This window comes from Eleutherodactylus coqui, chromosome 5 (genome assembly GCF_035609145.1).
Source record: "Eleutherodactylus coqui strain aEleCoq1 chromosome 5, aEleCoq1.hap1, whole genome shotgun sequence".
Taxonomy (NCBI): domain Eukaryota; kingdom Metazoa; phylum Chordata; class Amphibia; order Anura; family Eleutherodactylidae; genus Eleutherodactylus; species Eleutherodactylus coqui.
The window spans coordinates 97,306,783-97,328,523 of record NC_089841.1 but is presented as its reverse complement, the minus strand read 5'-3'; the positions used below and the strand labels follow the sequence as shown (position 1 = coordinate 97,328,523).

The following is a 21,741-nucleotide window of genomic DNA, read 5'->3' as shown; positions in this document are numbered from 1 at the left end:
TGCTGTCACTTCAGAAAGCAGATTCAATACCAACCCAGGCTGCTGCGCTATGGTCAACACTATCTGCTTCCCGTAGTCACAGCGGACAGATCTTAAATTTAAAAAACTAAATAAAAATGTAAAAAAAGGTCCTGGACAACCCCTTTAAGCCAGAAATCTGGCAAATCTAGCTTAGAAAATCTCTCTTATTGTACCATAGCCTAGATCAGTTTTGCCTGGAGTTTTCCTTTAACACTAAATTCAGTTTTAGGTGCGATTCTCCAGAAATTAGTTTCTGTATATAAGGAAGATCAGATATTTAAGTGCATATCCCTCCTTTGAATCTGTAGGTGCCACTGCTTATCTTTCCCAACCAGTTACTTTCCATCTAGTCGTCAGCTCTGATTTACCTTCAGCTCCTGGTGATTTAAGTACTGAGCCAGGCACCAAAACAATGGGCGGAGAAGAGTTACTAGTACCTGCTGCCTGTGCGAAAGGAGGAATGGTAGGACTGTACTCAGAGGGGACAGTGAGATTTGGACTAGGAGCAGTTGGGCTCATCATCCTCTTAATGGCCTGTACTAAAGGAAGGGAAACAAAACAGAACACTTGATAGGGATATACTAGCTGGCTGCAGTCTAGGTTACAGAGTGCACAAAAGATCTGTGAGGAAGGAGGAAAGCCTCATCCAAGAGGATAGACAGAAGCTTCAGGGGAAAGAATAATATCAGAGCAAAAACAGACATTTCCAACAAAAGCAGAAGTTGAAGAGTCCTAGAAGAGCTTTTACTGACTGACATCCTCTAAAGGAAAGAGTTTCTCAACTCCGGTCCTCAAGTCCCCTCAACAGGTCAGGATTTGAGGATATCCTATAAAGAAAATGTCTGTGGCAATTTCTGATGTACTGACAATAGTCACATCACTTGTGCGATACGGAGTTAATCCTGAAAACATGACCTGTTAGGGGTACTTGAAAACTGTAGTTGAGAAACTTTGGTCCAAGTGACATGTGAGTACCACTATTAGCATTATTATAAGTCCTGGATCTAGATATTACACCCAGCACTGATTAAAGGGTTCCTGCTGCCCAAACCACAGCATGAGCCCGGGGCAGGTATGTCTATTGCCCGTGTTATACTGAAACACTGCAGAGTTCCCGAATAAACACACTTTGAAGTTTGACCCAGAATGGAGCTCCGAGTCAGAGGCGGGCCGCGCCAGCTTCACGCAGCCAGCTGTCCTCCTATACAGAAGGAGAGAGAGCCGTCAGCCAACATGCTGTAGGTGGGGAGAGTCCGGCCCGCCTCTGACTCGGAGCTTCGTACCAAGCCAAACTTCAAAGTGTGTTTATTCTGAAACCCCACAGCATTTCAGACTACTACATACACAAGATGATAGCTATTGCAGTCCGGGGTTCATTCTGCCTGTGGTTCGGGCACCGTGAACCCGGTGACAGGTTCCCTTTAAGGTCTGATTGTTGAAGGATACAGAATACTGCTCTTGGCATCAGCTTCCGATCACATCCAGCTATGGCCAAATTTGTGCCTCCCTTTAATTTGCTGCAAGCACATATAATTGCTGCTTTTGGATGCAATAATTAAAAAGATCAAAATACAGAGATGGAAAAGTACAGGTCTGCCACCTGGTGTGTAGGTGAGCGTTCACGTCACATTAATCACATTTTGGATTTATGTTTCCGTTTCAGGATGTCAGCGAGTAGGACAAAGGTTAGTAAAGAATGAAATGGAATATTAGAACATCAAACGCCACAACTACTGGCGGTTTACCACACCTAGCGGCTTAGGAAAGCCATAAATAATAAATGTGGGATAGCGTGCCAAATGCAGACAGATCCTTACCTTTAGTGATAGAGTCATAGCAGACCACACAGACTCGGGCTTCCTTCTCCAGGTACTGCAGCCGGCACTTCTGACTGCAGCAGACAGAACAAAATACCTGAGGAAACAAACCACACAGTAAATGAGGATTACACATCTCACCTATAAATATATGTAGATGATTTACCGGATGACTAAGCCAGAACTACACCCAGCACACTTAAGCTTAAATACCTTTACAAGGATTTCTCATTTTCCTCGCTTTTGATGCAGGTTCCTTTAAACCTCTAACATGCTGTGCTCTGCAAACAGCTTCCGGAGGCCCTTTTATGCGCCAATGAAGTTGATAAAGTGTTAATGGGCAATAGTGTCCATTAACACTTTATGCAAAATGATCGCCTAAACTTTCAATCATTTGAAAGATTGTCTTGGTGTGTAAATGGGCCTTTACTCCCTGTACCCCACTCTTGCTAACCAACATAGAGAACGGGGCAGATGGAGAAGAGCAAGGGCCCTTTACCTGAGCAGAGATCAAGTAGCCTTTACACGGGCCAATAATGGCTGTACAGGGGACGAACTATAGTAAATACGATAGTCTCCAATACAGTATAATTTTCAGCAACTTATTCCTGTTCACACAGATAGATGTCCTGCCAGCAATGATTTGGCAAACAACCCAATCAGCTGATGAATGAGCATTTGCTGGTTCATTGGCTGATTGAGCGAATATTCACATGCCCTGTTCATCAGTCAAAAGAATGTTTAGGCCAATGTTTCCCAACTCCAGTCCTCACGACCCCCCAACAGGTCATGTTTTCAGGATTTCCTATAGTAAGAACACCTGTGGCAATGTCCAAGGCACCAACAATAATTACATCACCTGTGTAATACTGAGGAAATCCTGAAAACATGACCTGTTGGGGGTCCCTGAGGACTGGAGTTTGTTAAACACTGATTTAGGAGAATCTGTGCGCCCAATCATTGGCCTGTGTAAAAAGGGCCTTACACATGACCACGGGATCAGAAAGGAACTATATACTGGCTTTGTTTGTAGTCTGATGAAATACAGACCTGCATAAGACGTCTAACACAGAATAATAATAATAATGTTATACACTTTGTCTCAGGACTGTGGAGTCAGTAAGCCAAACTTCTGTCTCCTTTGTTCCCCCCTCACACACCGACTCTCATAAAATGGTGGATATATGCTAATTCGTAATAAATTTACTGTTGTGAAATGGTAATACAAGTTACTTAGCTTTTATATAAGCAAGTTTGTAGGGCACAAACAAACCAAACGTATTACCAGAAAGAGCTAAAATGATTAAATTAATGATATTGCATCATGCATTCAGTCATTAGCCCATAAAAGGCCATTTAAAGGATTGCTCTTCACTCGTTATTCAGCCACGTAAAAAGGACGTTAAAGGGCCACTCTGGCAAGAACATTGTTTTTTTTTCACACTCTTAAGGTCTCCACTGTATATTGCAGTCACTTCCATGCAGTGCAGCCTCCTGTCTGATGCTTATCAGGCAACATCTTGATGCTGAAATTTCTCCCTGCTTTCTTTTCACTATTCTGTGCTATCAATCATATGAAACATCAGAACAGCATCACATGAACAGCTAGAGACAAACCAATTCATTGCCCTGTACATTCACAGAAATAAGCTACAGGCTCATAGTTCAAGCTTCTGTCTGGAGTTCATCTCCATTAGAATTGTGACAAGAGCCTCTAATCATGAGCAGTAACTGTAATAGGAGTTTGTCTCCCCCTCTAAAGAGCTTGTGTGGTAGAGTCCATCACACAGAAATTACGCTGACTGCAAAACTCACTAATTTGAAAGAACCTGAAGCCAAGTAAGTCTCAGCTAGTCAGATTTGAGATCAAATTATCCATCCAAAGAGAAGGACTCCAGGAAGTTTCAGATAGCTAGTACTACTTTGTTTAGTTATTCCTTTCTGACATATATACTGGGGGACTAGTTACAAAATAAATGAAAATAAGTTTCACCGGAGTGGCCCTTTAAGTTTAGTTCTGGATAATTAAATCTATACAGAAAACAGTCATATATAGAGTTAATGTTTTGAGCAGTCATGTAGCTAAATATCTTCAAAGAGTTGCAGCATTTTTGTCAAACTTTTGATCAGTGGGAGTTCCGCTGCCGAGACCCCAACTGACCGCCAGAACAAGGGGGCTGCAGTGCTCATTCAAGCACTGGGCCCCTTCGGCAGTCTTCAGCTCTTGAGGGGAGCCGGAAAGCAGCGAAGACTGCTTCATAGAGGTCTATAGATACCTGCTACTGACCTCTATGAAGCGGTCTTCAGCTACGAGGAAGAGCCGAAAAGCAACAAAGACAGCTGCAGGGGCCCAGTGCCTAGATGAGCGCTGCAGCCCCACTGCTTTAGCGATCAGCGGAAGTCTCAGCAGTGGGACACCCACTAGTCAAAACTTTTAACATGTCTCTCTGCCATGTCAAAAGTTTGAGAAAAGTGCTGCAACTTTTTAAGGGCAGAAAACCATTTCTACAGTGTAATTAATGTCCCCTTTAAGGTAGTGCAACCACTCCATACAGCCAACTTACTTTTCCACAAGCTCTACAATGGTGTCTCCGCTTAGTGAAAGTGAACCTTGTGCTGCAGTTCATGCAGGTTGGAGCTTCAGAATCAGGAATCCAGGTCGGCTGCCTCTGACCAGTTACAGTAGTTTCCGCCGCCTCATATCCAGGTCTTTCTACTGCCTCCTTCATACTGAGCTCAGGACTCTCATCGGTATCATCGTTCACCGATCCTCGCGAAACGCTGTGAGAATGTAAGCTGTCCGATCCAGATTCTTCAGGCGTTTGGTCAGAAACGGTCTCATTATTTAGCTTTTCGGGTTGGGTAAGAGTCAGGGATTTTGGTGGCTGATTAAACAACTGTTTTGGCCTAGCACCTCCAATGTGAGAAGTCACAGTAGCACCTTGATTTTGTGGCGGAGAAGTGGCTTTATTCTGGTCATCATCCGCCATGTTGCTTTGTGCTTTATCTTGATCCATTTCCTGAGACTGTAACTCATCACCAACCGCAGTAGTCCCACTTTTTTCAACCAAAACTGAGGGGTTTTCCAAAACAGTTTCTTTATTCGATGGAACACCTTCTTCACTAAGAAAAGCATCAAGCTCCGCGTCACTGATGTACGTGTCACTTAACACCACGTCATTATGGTCACTTATGAAGTCAGATAATACAGCATTTTCAAAATCAGGGCTGTAAATATTATCCGCAAGGGTTGGGGTAAGGGTAATGGGCTTGCATATTTCCATCGTAGGCAATCCAGTAACAGGTTCTGGTGGAGAATCACCACCTGTTGACTTACTTTCATTGGCAAGGCCTTTCTCCGCAGGTACAGATACAAGAGTTGTGGGTTGGGATGGTATCTCAAGGTCATTTGGTGAAACCCCACACCATGCTTGGTTATAAGGCTCCATTGAGTTGTCTTTCACAGGCGAATCGCCATCTTGTGTGGTATAATCTAACAAAGCACAAGGCTTGGAATCGGTTTTAGGACTCTGTTCAAGATCTGGCAATGTTACAGATGCCTCCGTTATTTCACCCTGTTCCGAGATGGTCACGCTTGTGATCTCTCGCCTTTCCACAGATGGACATTCAGTTTGGCAAGCACCTAGATTACTATAAATTTCACTTTTCAATGCAAATTCAGCATCTAAATTTGCTGTTGGTTTGACTTCCTTAGGCTCAAAAGCCATTGTATCGGCCAATTCAGCCTCCAGCACCTTTGACTCTAGGCCAGTTTGATCTTCATTTAAGGCTTCGTAACAGAGATCATCACTTACATAGCCATCAGTACTAGAGGAACTTGAAGTACTAGTGGAGTCGGTACTAGATGCAATGTCAGAAGTTTCTCTTGCATCGTCCAAGTTAGCAGTAAGATCCGAAGTGACACTGAAGTTTGCACTACTAGCTGCAAGGTTCAGATCAAGCAGATTTGATTGAGTTTCAGGTAACCAATCCGATTGCCTTGCACATTGCACATCTGCACATTGCAGTTCCTCATTCTCTAATGAAATGGTCAGCTCTGAAGCTGGAACTGTAAAGAAACCTGGGTCAGAAAGCAACTCAAGGTCAGAAACAACATTTCCGCTTGGCTGGAGAGCATCAGGGATTAATGACTCATTGCTACTTGCAGCATGAAGCAAGCTGGTGGTGTCACTGATAAGGTCACATAAAGGCACACTACTCCTCCCAGTGCTTGATTCATCTTCATTGGATTTTCCTTCCTCTACACAAGATAAGAGATCTGGCCCAGTGACATTTCTTTCACCTTGTGAGACAGGAGGAACATTTTTAAGCTCTTCCTCACTCCGACAGATGGGAGATGGAGGATCTTCAGAATCACTACTGTAGGACTGCTTCCCAGGAGTTTGGAAGTCTGGCTGCAGGTAGAAGTCCCCTGAAGAAAGAACACTTTGGTTTGGGTTGAGAGGCGCGTCACAGGACTGGTAGGTTTCCAACTCGTCTGTATTGAGAAAGAAAGAGTAAATGCTTCAAGCCTCAAACAAAGCACTATGTTTATGTAGACACAAACCTGTTACTATTCTGTTGTGGAGACAGACATCTGTGCTCACTCCACTCATACTATGTGAAGCACTCGAATACTTTACACACTTAACCCCTTAAGGAAGTGCCCCCCCCCCCCCTCCCTTTAAAAAAAAAAAATCACAACTCTTATTTTTCCATCAAAGTAGATGCAGGAGCTTGTTTTTGACGGGATGATTTGTATTTTTCAATGCTACCATTTGATATACCATATAATCAAAAAAAACGTAAAGAAAAAAATCTAAAGTGAAGTAAAATGGGGAAGAAAAAAAATTTATTTCTGCCATCTTTTCAGCAGATGGGGGGGTTGACTAATTTCTAACACACTGCAGCAAAAATGACAAATATTTTATGGGTCAGTATGATTGCAAAGATACTAAAATGTATATATTTTTTTGCTGTATTACCTTTAAAAAAAATCTTTGGAAAAATATTTTCTGGCGACATGTTTTGACAGCCATAACTTTAAAAAAAAAAATTCTAGACAGTTGTGTGAAGCTTTATTTTTTGTGGCACTTCCTGTAGTTTTTATTGGTACCATTTTGGAGTACATACGACTTTTTGATAGCTTTTTCTTACATTTTTTTTTTAGAGACTGTGTGACAAAAAAGTGCAATTCTGACGCTGTGCATTTTTTTTTCCAGACGATTTTTTACTGTGCAGAAGAAATAATGCATTCATTTGACAGATCGGACTTTTACGGACACTGCAATAGCAAATATATATTTTTTTAATTAGATTTTTTTTTAACTAGAAATATGGGGAAAATTTTTTCATATTTTATTTTTCAGTCCCCATAAGTGACTTGAACTAGCGATCGCTCCTGCAGTATAATGCAATACCATAGTATTACATTATACTGCGATGTGACAGACGTGGCTTGATAGACAATTGGCAATGGCAGCCCTGGGAGCCTCCAAAAGGCCAGCAGCTGCCATGGTAACCGAACAGCACCCAACAAACTCTTCGTATGGAATAGCCGTTCTGGATCCACAAACTCCGATCAGAGCATTTAAATGCCACTATCAGCATTAACAGCGACATTTAAAGGGTTAACATCCAGGCTCAAAGACAGTCAACACCCTCATTGTACAGACTGGGATCTACCCCCCGATCCCGCTCCATACAAACCACAAACCTCCATGATGTAACTAGGGCTAAAGGAGTTTGTAAAGAATAGAAGTTACCCCCTATACACAGGGGAAGACTATATAACCAGTTGGGTTTTGACTACTGGGACCCCTACAGATTATAAAAACAAGGGTCTTGAGTGTCCCCAAATTAATGTAGCAGTGGTAATGCTTACACTAATACCTCAACTGGGTCAACAGAGATAGCCCTTCAGCAGTCCCACTGAAATGGAGCAGCAGTACAATTTCTCGGCCCCCTCTCCATACATTCAGGAACCTTTGGGACCACATAGTCCCCTAATGTGTGCGGTCCCAGCAGTCAAACCCTCACCCATCAGACAGTTAACTCCTATCCTGTGGAGAGTGGATGACACATTCTTGGCACAACTCCATTAACCCCTTAACGCTCCAGGACATATAGTTATGTCCTGGGCGTGTGGGGTTTGTATGGAGGGGGGATTGGGAACCAATCCAGTTCCATACAAAGCGGGCGCCGGCTGCTTCTCACAACTGACACCCACGATCACTGTGAATGTTGATAGGCGGCTGTTAACTCTTTAAATGCTGCCAATTCTGAAAGCAAAATTTAAATGCCCCAATTGGAGTTCGGGTGTCCCGAATGGCCCCACCTGTGATGAGATTACAGGGTACCATTAGGTTGCCATAGCAGTTGGGTCCTTCTGAAAGCCAACAGGGCTGCATATTGCAAACTATCAAGCCATGCTTTATATATTAATCTGCCGAGTTAGAATTAAAAGGAGTGGTCCAGTTACTGGACAACATGACCCCTGTAGAGCCCACTGTGTTTAAATAAGAAAAGGATCAGTACTTACCCATCCTCTAGCACCACGATCCATTGCTGCAGTCCAGCTTCGGTCCTGGTGTTTGTTGTTGCAGATGTCAACGCAAGTCAAGTGACCGCTGCATATAATTATAGGTTGCAGCCGTTCTTCTGGCATCAGCGCTCACATACTGGGCACCATGATGCAGCCTCTGGTTGGCTGCAGCGGTCACTTGACTTCTAGTGCTATCTACCAAACACACACCAGGACCAGCAGCACTGGCAAGTACTGTTGCTTCTCTTAATTTAGCACAATGGGTGCTACAAGGGCATGTTGTCCAGTAACATAATTACCCCTTTAACATATTTTGCATTCTGGAACTATTACAATAGATGTCAATAGAAATTTTCAGTAAATAAAGTTTGTATATTCTGATGATGATATAGTGATGAGCTTCATTCCTTTCCTACAGAAGACGTCTGTCACAGATTGCTCTCGCAGGAAGTCCCTTCTCCTGTACAAGCAGCGGCTGCATGAGGCCCGTCATCGCTCCGGACATCTCTTTTAGTAAATACCAGTATTGTCCATTAAAGGGGTTGTCCCGCGCCGAAACGTTTTTTTTTTTCTTCAATAGCCCCCCCGTTCGGCGCGAGACAAACCCGATGCAGGGGTTTTAAAAAAAAACAAAAACGGATAGTACTTACCCGAATCCCCGCGCTCCGGTGACTTCTTACTTACCTTGCGAAGATGGCCGCCGGGAATCTTCACCCTCGGTGGACCGCAGGTCTTCTGTGCGGTCCATTGCCGATTCCAGCCTCCTGATTGGCTGGAATCGGCACATGTGACGGGGCGGAGCTACGAGGAGCAGCTCTCTGGCACGAGCGGCCCCATTCAGAAGGGAGAAGACCGGACTGCGCAAGCGCGTCTAATCGGGCGATTAGACGCTGAAAATTAGACGGCACCATGGAGACGGGGACGCCAGCAACAGAACAGGTAAGTGAATAACTTCTGTATGGCTCATAATTAATGCACGATGTACATTACAAAGTGCATTAATATGGCCATACAGAAGTGTATACCCCCACTTTGTTTCGCGGGACAACCCCTTTAAATCATTTTTGATCATCTTTACTCATAAGTCTATATTGTGCTGTTCCTCTGTAATTCATTCTAGAAACTTATGAGCAAATTAATACTGTTAGCCCATACAAGACATTGTTAGACTGTGTAGGGGACACGGCCACAGATTGTGATACCCAACTGTCACTGTCCTAGAAGGAATAAAAAAGGGACAGCACAATGCAGACATCTAGGAAGAGGTTATCCAGAATTATAATTTATGAGGAACACGAGGCTTAACTAAAACGGACAAGTCAGGTGAGTTGATAGGTCCTCATCAAGGAGAGGGTCTTCAGCGGCTGCAGTACTGTGCCCCACCCGCTGCAGATCATAAAAGTATGAGATCATTTCATATCAAATCTGTTAAATGGTGTGCAGATATATTCTCTCTTCAAAAGGAGGTTCTGCAGCAGCTGAGGTATTGAAAACAATGTATACCCTTGTATATAAAGATTATTAAGAGCCATCTGAGAGACTCACAACCTGCATAGAATTAACTCGCCTGCTGCCCCGTGATTTTATATCCTCTCCTTGTGATTACTAAGCTTAGAATTTATAGTAGAGAAAACATCAACCCATATAAAATAGGGCAAAAAAAAACAAAACAAAAAACAGGCGGCCTCCTGAGGTATATGCACATTCTGCGTTTGTAGGACCACTGTAATAAGAAATGTACGATTCCAAGACCCTTGCATATTAAAATATGCAAAACAGGTGTGTTTCCTTTTTAAACAGGACATGCAAATAAGGCCCCCTGTCCAAGGCAGCGGTAAATCGCCGGCAAATCACGCCGGCTGAAGCTTTCCATAGTGTTGCTATGGAAAGTGCTGGCCCCATGTCCACGAGCGGAGAATCAGTGCGATTCTCCGCTCGTGGCTGGCAATTCTGTCAGATAGGCTGACCTGCGGAGAACCGTCTGCCGACTCCTGCTTTCTGGCAGCGGCTTCCGTGGGATACCGCAACGCCCGTGGACAGGGGGCCTAAAGAAAAGCAAAGTGGAAACAGGAGAAATAAATAAATAAAAAAACAGAACATCTTTCAAAGCAAAGCTAAAAATTTTTTTCTTTAAATACTGAAATTCTGAGCTTTGCATGTCGAATGAGTATTATACAATATTCTTGCTTCAGTTGCGGTAACACAGAGTGAAGAATCAGATGCTGTTCACACCTGCGGACAGCCTTCCGGTGACCGTTCTGTTTTGCTCCTTCCTCAGAGCTGAACAAAAACTTCAGAATGATTTGGGTGCGGCACTTGTGCAGCGCCAGACTCACTTCACTAACTACAATGGGGCCTGTAAGCTTCCGGCATGCTGGCTGGGATAGTGCAACATGCTGCGCTATTTCATGCCGAACCTCCGCAGGAGCATGGAATGGAGGCTCATAATGTTGCATTTTCATCTAACAGCGCCAGAAGCATATAAATCACAGACGAAGAGGTTTTTGTTATTTCAGAAGACAAAACCCTGTCGCACAAAATATGGAGAAACTGCATTAAAAAAAAAATATATTAAATTTTATATATTATATATATATATATATATATATATATATATATATATATATATATATATATATATATAGTGAAAATGACTGTTTTTGCCAGCAAACCCTGCAGAATGCATGTAGATTTTTGTAATGCAGATTTCCCTGCACCCACACCCCCTGTGTAAATGCAGCCTTATACCGTCCATATGAAGGCCTCCAGTGCCCATGAGATATTCCTAACACAATACGCCAGCCCATGTAGACAAAATGGTAAGACGCACCCGTATTCTGCTCAAAGTCATCAAGCAGTTTATCCAAATCTACAACTGCTGCTTGGAAGTAAGTGTCCATCTTCCTGGGGATCCACAGCTCCTGTTCTTTGGCACCTGAAATACAGAGATTTACCATGAAAACATATACAGAATATTCATTACAAGTCCAAGGCCGCTATCACACGGGCGATAAAATCGCGTGACTTTCTCACAATGCGACAGTGCTATAAATCGCAGGTATGTGAAGCCCCTGCTGTCCAATGGGTTCCTTCACATGAGGGATGTTTTGTAGGCAGATATCAGTCCCATTTCTCAGACCAATATAATAATAATAAACTTTATTTGTATAGCGCCAACATAATCCGCAGCGCTTACATAGACAGGGGGAATACAGAAAAACAAAAGTACAAAAATTACAGAACCACGGTTACATATAGTAATCAGTTGATTGATACAATAGGGGTGAGGCTCCTGCTCCAACGAGCTTACATACTACAGATAATGGGGTGATACAGAAGGTAAAGGGGCTGGAGATGTGCACGGTATAGTGAGGTGGAGTGTGAGCGATGTTATACACATAGACAATGGTCAGACATTTAGCCATGTGATGGCAGAATCAGTATGACTGCAGGAGCGGTTTATGATGGCTAGCAGGGATTGCAGTCAGTAGGTCAGGGAGCATGTTATCAGGTGGAGTACAGAGGGGTTTGTTTAGGGAATGCGGTATGCCTCCCTGAAGAGGTGCGTTTAGAGCACGCCTGAAGTTCTGCGAGTCCTGGATTGCTCGGGTAGCCTTTGGTAGTGCATTCCAGAGGACCGATGCTGCTCTGGAGAAGTCTTGGAGGCGGGAATGAGAAGTTCGAATTAGAGGGGTGCGCAGTCTAGTTTTGTTAGCAGAGCGGAGAGCCCGGGCTGGTTGATGGATTGAGATGAGGGAGGTGATATAGGGGGGCGCTGCGCTGTGGAGGGCTTTGTGGATGAAGGTAGCGGGTTTAAATTGAATTCTGTATTTAACGGGCAGCCAGTGCAGTGACCGGCACAGGACAGAGGCGTCTGAGTAGCGGCTGGACAGGAAGATGAGCCTGGCTGCCGCATTCAGGATGGATTGGAGAGGGTAGAGTCTGGTGCAGGGGAGGCCGATCAGCAACGAGTTGAAATAATCGAGCCGAGTGTAGATGAGGACAACAGGGTTTTTTTAACGTGTCCACAGTGAGAAAAGAGCGGATTCTTGCGATATTCTTGAGGTGCAGCTGACAAGTTCGGGCGAGAGATTGGATGTAGGGGGTAAATGAGAGATCAGAGTCGAATATAACCCCAAGGCAGCGGGCATACTGTCTGGGAGTTATGGTGGCTCCACACACTGAGATGGAGATGTCACGATGAGGTCGGTTAGTAGAAAGAGGACATAGTGTTAAGAGACAGCAGACAGACAGTCTTGTGATGTTTTGGAGGAAAGGTGCAGAGAGGTCACTGGAAGAGGTGTATAGCTGGGTGTCATCAGCATACAGGTGGTATTGGAGGCCAAATCTCCTGATGGTTTGTCCAATAGGGGCTGTGTAGATAGAGAAGAGGAGAGGGCCGAGGACAGAGCCCTGGGGGACTCCAATAGCAAGGGGAAGAGGAGGGGAGGTAGAGCCAGCAAAGGAGACGCTGAAAGAGCGGTCAGATAGGTAGGAGGAGAACCAGGAGAGAGCAGTGTTCTTTAGGCTGATGGAGCGTAGCATACTGAGGAGAAGTTTGTGGTCAACAGTGTCAAATGCTGCAGAGAGGTCGAGGAGGATCAGTAGGGAGTAATTGCCCCTCGATTTGGCTGTCAGTACGTCGTTGGATACCCTTGTAAGGGCAGTTTCTGTCGAGTATTGAGGTCGATATTGCACTTACCAATGTAATTACAGCCTTAGGCCTCCCTCACACAGGGCGTTTGCAAAACACTGCCTTTTCATTTTAATGGAAGACTCAGCTGAAAATGCTCAGAGATAGAACATTTAGCGCTTTCAAAACGCAGCGTTTTTCAAAGCAGCGTTTTCAGCCTTGTGTGAGCAGCCCCATTGATACGAATGGGAGCGTTGTACAGCGTTTAACACGGGGCTGAAACCGCCCTGTGTGAGGGAGGCCTTAGGGTACGGTCACCGGCTATGAACACCATCAATTAAGATATGGTGCTCATAACGTAGGTTCCCGTAAAGGATTTTTTACATTTTTTTTATTTTTATTTTTTTTTATATACTTATCTCCCGATGCCCACACTGCCCATTCGAATATCAGGCTCCATGCTGTGCGTATGCACTTCCATTGATCTCTATGTGCGTGTACAAGCGCAGTCTGCAGGTTTCACTTTGCGGTATTGTCCACTTTTGTAGCCAACAGCGCAGGCAACCGATAACTGTACCCCCAAATAACCCTCTGCCGCCAGTATTGAGGTGAGGACTAGTGACGGTGGCCTGATGTTGGCCAGTCAGCACTGTGTCCCCTTCCTCTGGTGTCAGGAACCAGCTGCATGTGAGCTTGAACAGGTTCCTGTGTCCAGGCTTGCATGCAGATCCATGGCCTGGTGGCAGGGCTTACTTGAAGGATGATGGGGTTGTTTCGGGGGTATAGTAGAATACGATGGGAGACATTTGGAAGGACCGCCTTTATGATTCCCCACAAGGGTAACACAGGTGACCACAGCACTTACTTATGTTGGTCCGCACCACAGACTGAGTGTAGCAGCAGGGCATGTCCTTGGCCTCCACTCCATGCAAACACCTCCTCGCCACATGCTTTCAAGCGAGGACTGGGGACTTTGAGGTCCTCCTCTGCTCTAGCAATAGCAGGGGGTCCCAGCAGTCAGAAGCCCTCAGCACATCAAGCAGTATAGTTGGCGCAGGCTGGAACACCCCTTTAATGTCTAGGTGCACTTTTATTGCTTCATTTCACCTAAAGCAGAAGCTGAAGCAATTTTGCAGATAAAGTTAACTCCAATATCCTACTGTTTGGTGTATGCAGCTCCTGTGCAGAGCTATAGTAGTAAGATTACAAACAAACCCTGCACACACACCGCTCCCGGATATCAACCCTGGTCCATACGGCCTATTAGAGCCAGGCTGTTTGATATCGGCTCACATTAGGGGAAGCTACTTTAGGCGTCATTCAGACGGACAATTGCGACTCTGATCTGTAAAGAGTACGGCCTCTGGCTCATTTCGGATGCCTTTATGCGATTTACATCCGTTTTTCGTGCACATTAAAAACACAAATGTACAGGCTCTGAACTTGGCTCTCTTCATATTTTATTGATCACGTGGTTACACGTGTCAAAAATAAATCACATGCACAGTGGAGGGTTTTTTTTTTCCTGCTTTTTAACAGAATACGCGTCCCAATTTAATTGCAGACAGGCCGCGAATCAGACGGCTTCCATTGACTGCAAGCCGTCTGAGCGGGATCTGCACTGAAATGTAGCATACTGCAATTTTTTTTCTAGACCAAAAGGTCCACAAATCAAATTTGAGTGCTTTATTTCATTTGCGGACTCCCATGTCTCCCTATGGGCAGCTTGATTTGCGGATCTTCCGCAAATCAAATTTGCCCATGGACATTGGGCCTTAAGGCCCATTTACACACAACGATTGTCTCATAATTCACTCAATAATCATTGTGTGTAAATTATGCCATCTTTCACTGTTTGGCTGAACGATGATTTTTAGCTGTGTATAAAATCCATGGTTCAGCTGGAGTGAAGATAACACAGACCGCATGCTGCGTTTGCTTTCCATGGTGCTGAATTCTCCACGGGAGCTGCTGATTACTTTGTATTCAGCAGAGAGCCTGCTGCAGAACAATAGAGCTGTTCTCTGCATACAGCTCCCTGAGGCTAATTAACATGGAAATGAAGGTAACAAGCTGCTAATGGACATTAGTGTAAATTAGCAGCTTATGCAAAACAATCGCTTTTGAACGATTATCTTTGAGTGTAAATGGACCCTTACTCGCATCGTTATCAAAGTGAAAAATCAGATTATTTTCATGTCGGATAAGTCTACCATGTGAATACAGCCTTAGGGTATATTCAATTTGGTCCGTACAAGTCTGATCCTTTGCATTTTTTGTACAATTTTGCGATTTTTCATCTTTAGTGTTTTTTCATATGCAAATAAAAATGCTTTCTAAGGATCAATGCACACCGGCGGATTTGAATTGAAGAATTCAGAGCGGGCGTCTGCCTCCCGATTCCGCAGAAAATGCCACCTATAGCATGCTATACAAAAATGATTCTTCAAAACACATTGTGTAAAAGATCGCGCATTCCACGTCATTAAAAAAAATAAATCTGTACTGCGCATGTCTGACGGCGAGCTGTGCGGACCATCCACAGTACAGATGAAGAACCAAGAAAGCAGGTACACGGGACGCCGCTGCTCCCAGGGCCGGATTCCGAATGTGGAATCCAGCTGTGCCATGTGCAGGCGGCCTTACTCCCTTCTTTTAAATTATGGTTGCATGCGCTTTAAAGCGGCTGCACTAGCATAATGCAAGCGTAATTTTTTTTTTTTTTAATTAAACTTGAAATGGCAATTTTTGTACAAAAAAATGCACCAAAATAGTACATGCAGTGATTTTTATTTTTTTTTAACTGTTTGTCCCTGTACAAAAAAAAAATGTGGATATAGACATGAAATTGTAAAAAAAAAAAACTGTCCAAGAATGGGACAGAAAAATCGTTCTCTTACGAAATAAAATTAGCCCTAGACACGGCCGGATATTGTATTTCCTCCCTCACATTTGTGTTTGGAAGGTCTCATACACTGCTAATGTTCGTCAGTGAACAGTCAGCACTTCTTGTAACGAGGCACGTCCTACTGGATGGTGCGCTATTACCTGCAGCGTCCACACAGAACCTCCATGCTTACCGTTTGTCTCCGTAGTGCGAGAGAGAATACAGGCGACAACCCTGATGGGAGTCTGTGGATCGCAGGAACCCCGGGAGACCCTGCGATGAACACAGGACTACTTATAGGGGGTGGCCAAGGATGACAAGGCTAGTTCTAAAGAGTCCCTTCTGATAGTCCGAGTTTGGGAAAAAATAAATAAATATTATATACAGTATATGTCTCGCTGCTGGTCCCATCTCTGTTTGCTTCTTCTTCAAGAACTGCCTGCTATTTTCTATGGGAGCGTAATAACACGGATCGCAATCACATGTTGTGCAAGCTAGATGTGTTTTTAATACATGTTACTATGTGGGCAACGTGGGGGGAAAAAGTGGAGAGCAGTAAAAAAAATAAATAAATATAAAAAAGTCTAAATCACAATCGCCTGTGTGAATACAGCCTGAAGAAGACAAGGTAGCACCCCTGTGAGTGCAGCATTCCTTCAAATAGCTGATCAGGGGGGTGCTGAGAGTCGGGACCCCCTGACCCAGAAACTGGAGATCAATTCTTATTTAAAGGGAACCCGCCATGAACTACAAGCTCCATAAGCTAAGGCCTCATGTCCACGGGAGGGAGCCCTGCCGCGAGACCCCACCCTGCCCACGGGATGAGGACATTCTAGACGCATGTGGGTCGTCCAGCGTCCCCCCCCCCCCCCAACCGCACACGCGTAGTCGAGATTTTTTTACATTTTTTCTTTAACTCTCCCGATTTCCTGCGGGACGTGCAGCACACCCGGAGTGACAGTTCCGGCTGTGCTGCGGATCGGATCGCTTCCGTTGACTTCAATGGAAGCTGTCCCTGCAGGACCCATGTCAAAATACAGCATGCTGCAATTTGTTTTCCGGACCGTACGGAAAACAAACTTACGTGCTTTAATTAAGCTGCGGGCGCCCATGAATTGCCTATGGGCGGCTTAAACTCAGGATCATCCACACGGATCCCGGAATTCAAAACCCCCTGTGGACATGAGCCCTAAGTTATAGTTTAGGTGCAGTGGAGTCCGGGGACTCTTTATACTCACCCGCTCCTGCAGCGCCCCCGGTGGAGTGAGCATGCATGACTGTCTACAGAAGGCTGTGTGCTCTACCACAGAGATGAATGGGGATGGGCGCGCTCCCTTGTGAAGGGTCACGCTGCTGCGCACTCCACCGTGGGCACTGCAGGACGGGGAGCAGGTGAGTACAAGACACGGCCCCCCCAGACTCACCCAAACTATTAGCACCAGAACTTAGTTTAGAGCCGCTTACCTCACTGCATATTGATACAGATAACGCAGCGGGCTGTGCAGTTGCCACGGTAACAGCACATCGCTAGAGAGTCTCGCATTTAGTTCCTGTCCAAATAGACACAACACACAAGAATCTTTAGATGCTTTATGGTTGCCTTGGTGACTGCAGTACCCAGCGTGTTACCTGCCCCCATACCAGAGCAGGGCTACGGGGAACAACTGCGGTCAGGGGTCTTAGAGGCGTCACGTGACCTGGAGCAGATGCCCCCCCACCAGCTCACGGGGTGCCCACTGTGGTGCCCATATACACAAAGTGATGTGATATCCATCACACCTGACATACAGGTAGCGGCGGACTACACCATACAGACCACACGGTACACGCAGCGGCCCGCACACGGCGCTAGGGCTCAGCTCAGGCTCTCTGAGGAACTGACATAAAATGGGAATAAACGGATCCGTTTTTGTCTCCCGTTGATTTGAATGGGGTTTTAAAAAAAACCGTTAACGGAAAGACTTCATTGTTTGGGACTGAAAAATCAGGCTGCCGGCTGCGCCGCTCTCCGGCCAAAGCCCCAGAAGCCGGCGGGACGGGGGAGACTGAAGACGCTGCGTTTTAGTTCAGTACTCTTCCCTAAAAACGGAGCGCAGAGACAGAAGCGTTACCGCAGCCGGGAGAGCAGCGGGACGGGCTCCGCCTTATAAACACGGCTGCTGCAGCCGGCAGCGCAGGTAGCCGCTCATGGAGGACAGCGCTCACCTCCGCAGTCACCCCGGCCTCATCCTCTCCAGCTGCAGCTTCTACCTCTCAGCAGCCTTTCACCTCTGACGTCATGACATCCCGCCCCTCCGTCATGTGAGGAGACCACGTCCTAGTCACATGACCGCCGAGAAGTAGCGAGGTCACGTGACGAGGGGATACTGCGCGCTGACGAGAGGAGTGATCTGTGAGACAGATAGACAGACAAACAGATAGATAGATGATAGATTCAACCCCTCTAATTAAAGGGGTTGTCCCGAGGCAGCAAGTGGGTCTATACACTTCTGTATGGCCATAATAATGCACTTTGTAATGTACATTGTGCATTAATTATGAGCCATACAGAAGTTATAAAAAGTTTTATACTTACCTGCTCCGTTGCTGGCGTCCTCGTCTCCATGGTGCCGACTAATTTTCGCCCTCCGATGGCCAAATTAGCCGCGCTTGCGCAGTCCGGGTCTTCTCCTCTTCTCTATGGGGCTCCGTGTAGCTCCGTGTAGCTCCGCCCCGTCACGTGCCGATTCCAGCCAATCAGGAGGCTGGAATCGGCAATGGACCGCACAGAAGCCCTGCGGTCCATGAAGACAGAGGATCCCGGCGGCCATCTTCAGCAGGTGAGTATGAAGACGCCGGACCGCCGGGATTCAGGTAAGCGCTGTGCGGGTGGTTTTTTTAACCCCTGCATCGGGGTTGTCTCGCGCCGAACGGGGGGGGGTTTAAAAAAAAAAAAACCCGTTTCGGCGCGGGACATCTCCTTTAAAGTGATTAACAGTTTGGTTAACCCTTTAAGGATCATTCCCTTTCTTTTCCATTTTCATTTTTTCCTCCCCCCCCCCCTTTTAAAAAGTCATAACTCTTTTATTTATTCATCGCTCTCGCTGTATGAGGGCTTGTTTTTTCCGCAGACGAGTTGTATTTTTCAATGGTGCTATATAATGTATCATATAATGCACTGAAAAACTTTTTTAGTGGAGTGAAATGGAAAAAAAATACGAAATTCCGCCACCTTTAGGGCGTATTCAGACGACCGTATATCGGCTGGCGTGAATACCTGGCCGATATACGGCGTCTCTCTCTGCAGGGGGAGGAGGCTGGAAGAGCAGGGAGCAGTGCTCTGAGCTCCCGCCCCTCGCCACTATTTGCAATGGGAGAGGGCGGAGCTACAAAGTACAAACTGCAGCAAAAATGACCTGATATTTTTATTCTACGGGTCAGTATGATTACTACGATACCAAATATATATAGTGGGTTGTTTTTTTTTGCTGCACTTCTTTAATTTTTTTTCAAAGATATTTCGGTTTTTAATTCTTTTTTGCCGCCACCTTCTGCCAGCTATAACTTTTTATTTTTGCATCGTCATAGTTGTGCAATGTCTCATTTCTTGCGGGACATCTTGTAGTTTGCATTGGTACCATTTTGGAATACATACAACTTTTGGATCGCTTTTTATTGCATTTTTTCTTGGAGACAGGGTGACCAAAAAAAGCTCATTTCCGTTGTTCTTTCTTTTTTTTTTTGTTTGACGACAATCATCAGGTGGCGTAGATAATGCATTACTTTGATAGATTGGACTTTTACAGATGCAGTGATACCAAATATGTTTTTTTTTGTTTTATTATTTAGATTCTTTTATCCTAAATATGAAAAAGTTGTTTTTTTAAACTTTAATGACTTTTTTTTTTAACAATTAGTAAAACTTTTATTAATCTTATTTTTATTTTTTTCCTAGTTCCCAAAGGGGACAACAATTTGCGATTGCTCCTGCAGTGTGATATAATGCCATGCCATTACATCATACTGTGATCGGGCAAGCATTTTATCAAGCCACCTCAAGGCCATGGCTGTCCCTGCGATCTCATATGGGCCCGCGGAATATCGTCCGGGGAATTTAAACGCCGATGTTACAGTTGAAGGCGGCATTTAAAGGGTTATCAGGTGGCCTGGCTATGGGAGAGTGAGGGCGCACGGCACTGAACTCCGCAGCCGCTGACATACAGAAAGCCGGATACCAGACGCCAAACCTCGGCAATATGCTCAAAAAAGCAGGGAAGAAGAGGGGAGAACCTCCGGCGGCCGCCGGGACCCAAATGAAGCGTTACCTGCACGGTGCGGGCGCCACTGCCCGAGCCGTAGCGGAGAAGTCCCCAGCAAACATGGCGCCGGGAACACACGTGGAGCAGGCACACCGGAGCGGAGGAGAAGCGGGGAGCCCGCGCACACAGGAGTCTCCACGCTCCATTAATAAGGTCAGTGCCGGGGACAAGGAGCAGAGACCAGGGGCAGCACTAGACCCTCCCCCCGCACTAACAGGCAGCACAGCCAGTAGAAACCCCTGCATGAGCCCAGACAAGCCCTGCAGCAGTGGAGGAGAAGCTGATCAGGGCAGGCAGGAAGAAGCCATGCAGCAAACGTACTGCACCCCCACGGGCCCCAGGTGCACCCCAAACAAAGGGAGCTCAACTCCCCCACACCACTATGCAGCACCCCCTAGGGAAAACCTGAACTACAGATCCCCCTCCCATGTCACAATGACCCCGCAGTCCGAAAGCGGAACGCCAGAACGCAAGCTCCCAGAACCGTCTTTAGATGACTCCCAGACCCTGCAGGCGCTATGGGTCATGGTCCGCGCCCCACCAACCAAAACGTATCTAGAGTCACACCTCCAACGCCTAGAAGAGAAACACGAACGGGCCATCTCAGCAGTTAATCAGACCGTACAGACCTTGTCGGACCGGGTTACCGCTCTGGAACAGGCTCCGAACGAATCCTCTATGGACTTTCAACAACTTAGCATCACGGTGGAAAAGCAGCAAAAACAGCTGAGAGACTTAACTTTTCATCTTGATGACATAGAGAATAGAGGAAGACGCAACAATCTAAAGCTAAGAGGCATCCCCGAGAACGTACCAACAGAGGCACTACACGAGTACGTGACAATCATCTTCAACAAACTGCTGCAACGTCCCCAAGATAGGCCTATAGAAATGTACAGAGTCCACCGCCTGCTGGGCGGGAGAACACGGAACCCAAACATCCCGAGGGACGTCATATGCCGCGTCCATTTTTATAGGCAGAAAGAAGAGATTCAGCGACTCGCCTGGGAACGGGGCCCAGTAAACCTCGATGGGGCGGAAATTACAATCCTACCGGACGTCTCAAGACTGACCCTCAACTGCCGGAGGCTCATCCGCCCGCTACTGGAGGCCGCCCGAAGAGCAGACGCGACATACAGATGGGGCCATCCATTCCACCTGGTTCTTCGCAGGCATGGCCGCCTCTTTACAGTCAGATCCCCCGCAGATCTTGAGGGGGCGTTCGCCTTCCTGGAGGTTCCAGCATTTCCGGTCCCGGATTGGACCGCCCCGATGGACTTTGCCCCTACGAATGCCTGACTTCCAGGACTCCGCTAACCCCCAAGGCTCTAAGGCCAGTATGTTTGCCGGCACGAGACCAGTTACCGGGACATGACACACCGACTTGACTCCTCCACTGGAGTGGACTTCTCCGCCTTTTCTACCCTCGTGCAGAGAAGCAACGAGATGGACATTATCATTATAACCACTCTCTTTCCTCCCAGAGTAGGACGCGCAAATCGCGGCCAAGCGGCTAGACCAAGCATTTTGTTTTCGGTTAC

The 21,741-nt window shown here is 45.9% G+C and overlaps 1 protein-coding gene across 3 annotated transcripts in view; it reads right to left on the bottom strand.

Annotated features, from left to right (window-relative positions):
• ZFYVE16 (zinc finger FYVE-type containing 16) overlaps positions 1-18,192 on the bottom strand; it is a 40,654-nt gene extending 22,462 nt beyond the window's left edge. The window contains exons 1-5 of one of the 3 annotated variants that reach the window (XM_066602943.1): positions 18,108-18,192; positions 11,213-11,317; positions 4,403-6,336; positions 1,839-1,935; positions 390-560 (exon numbers count right to left, since the gene is read on the bottom strand). In XM_066602943.1, coding sequence (XP_066459040.1) covers positions 390-560; positions 1,839-1,935; positions 4,403-6,336; positions 11,213-11,282 — 2,272 coding nt within the window. In that variant the 5' untranslated portion in view covers positions 11,283-11,317; positions 18,108-18,192. The remainder of the gene's footprint in view (positions 1-389; positions 561-1,838; positions 1,936-4,402; positions 6,337-11,212; positions 11,318-18,107) is intronic. The other 2 variants (XM_066602944.1, XM_066602945.1) reach the window with 2 other exon arrangements.
• Between the last annotated feature and the right edge of the window lie 3,549 nt (positions 18,193-21,741).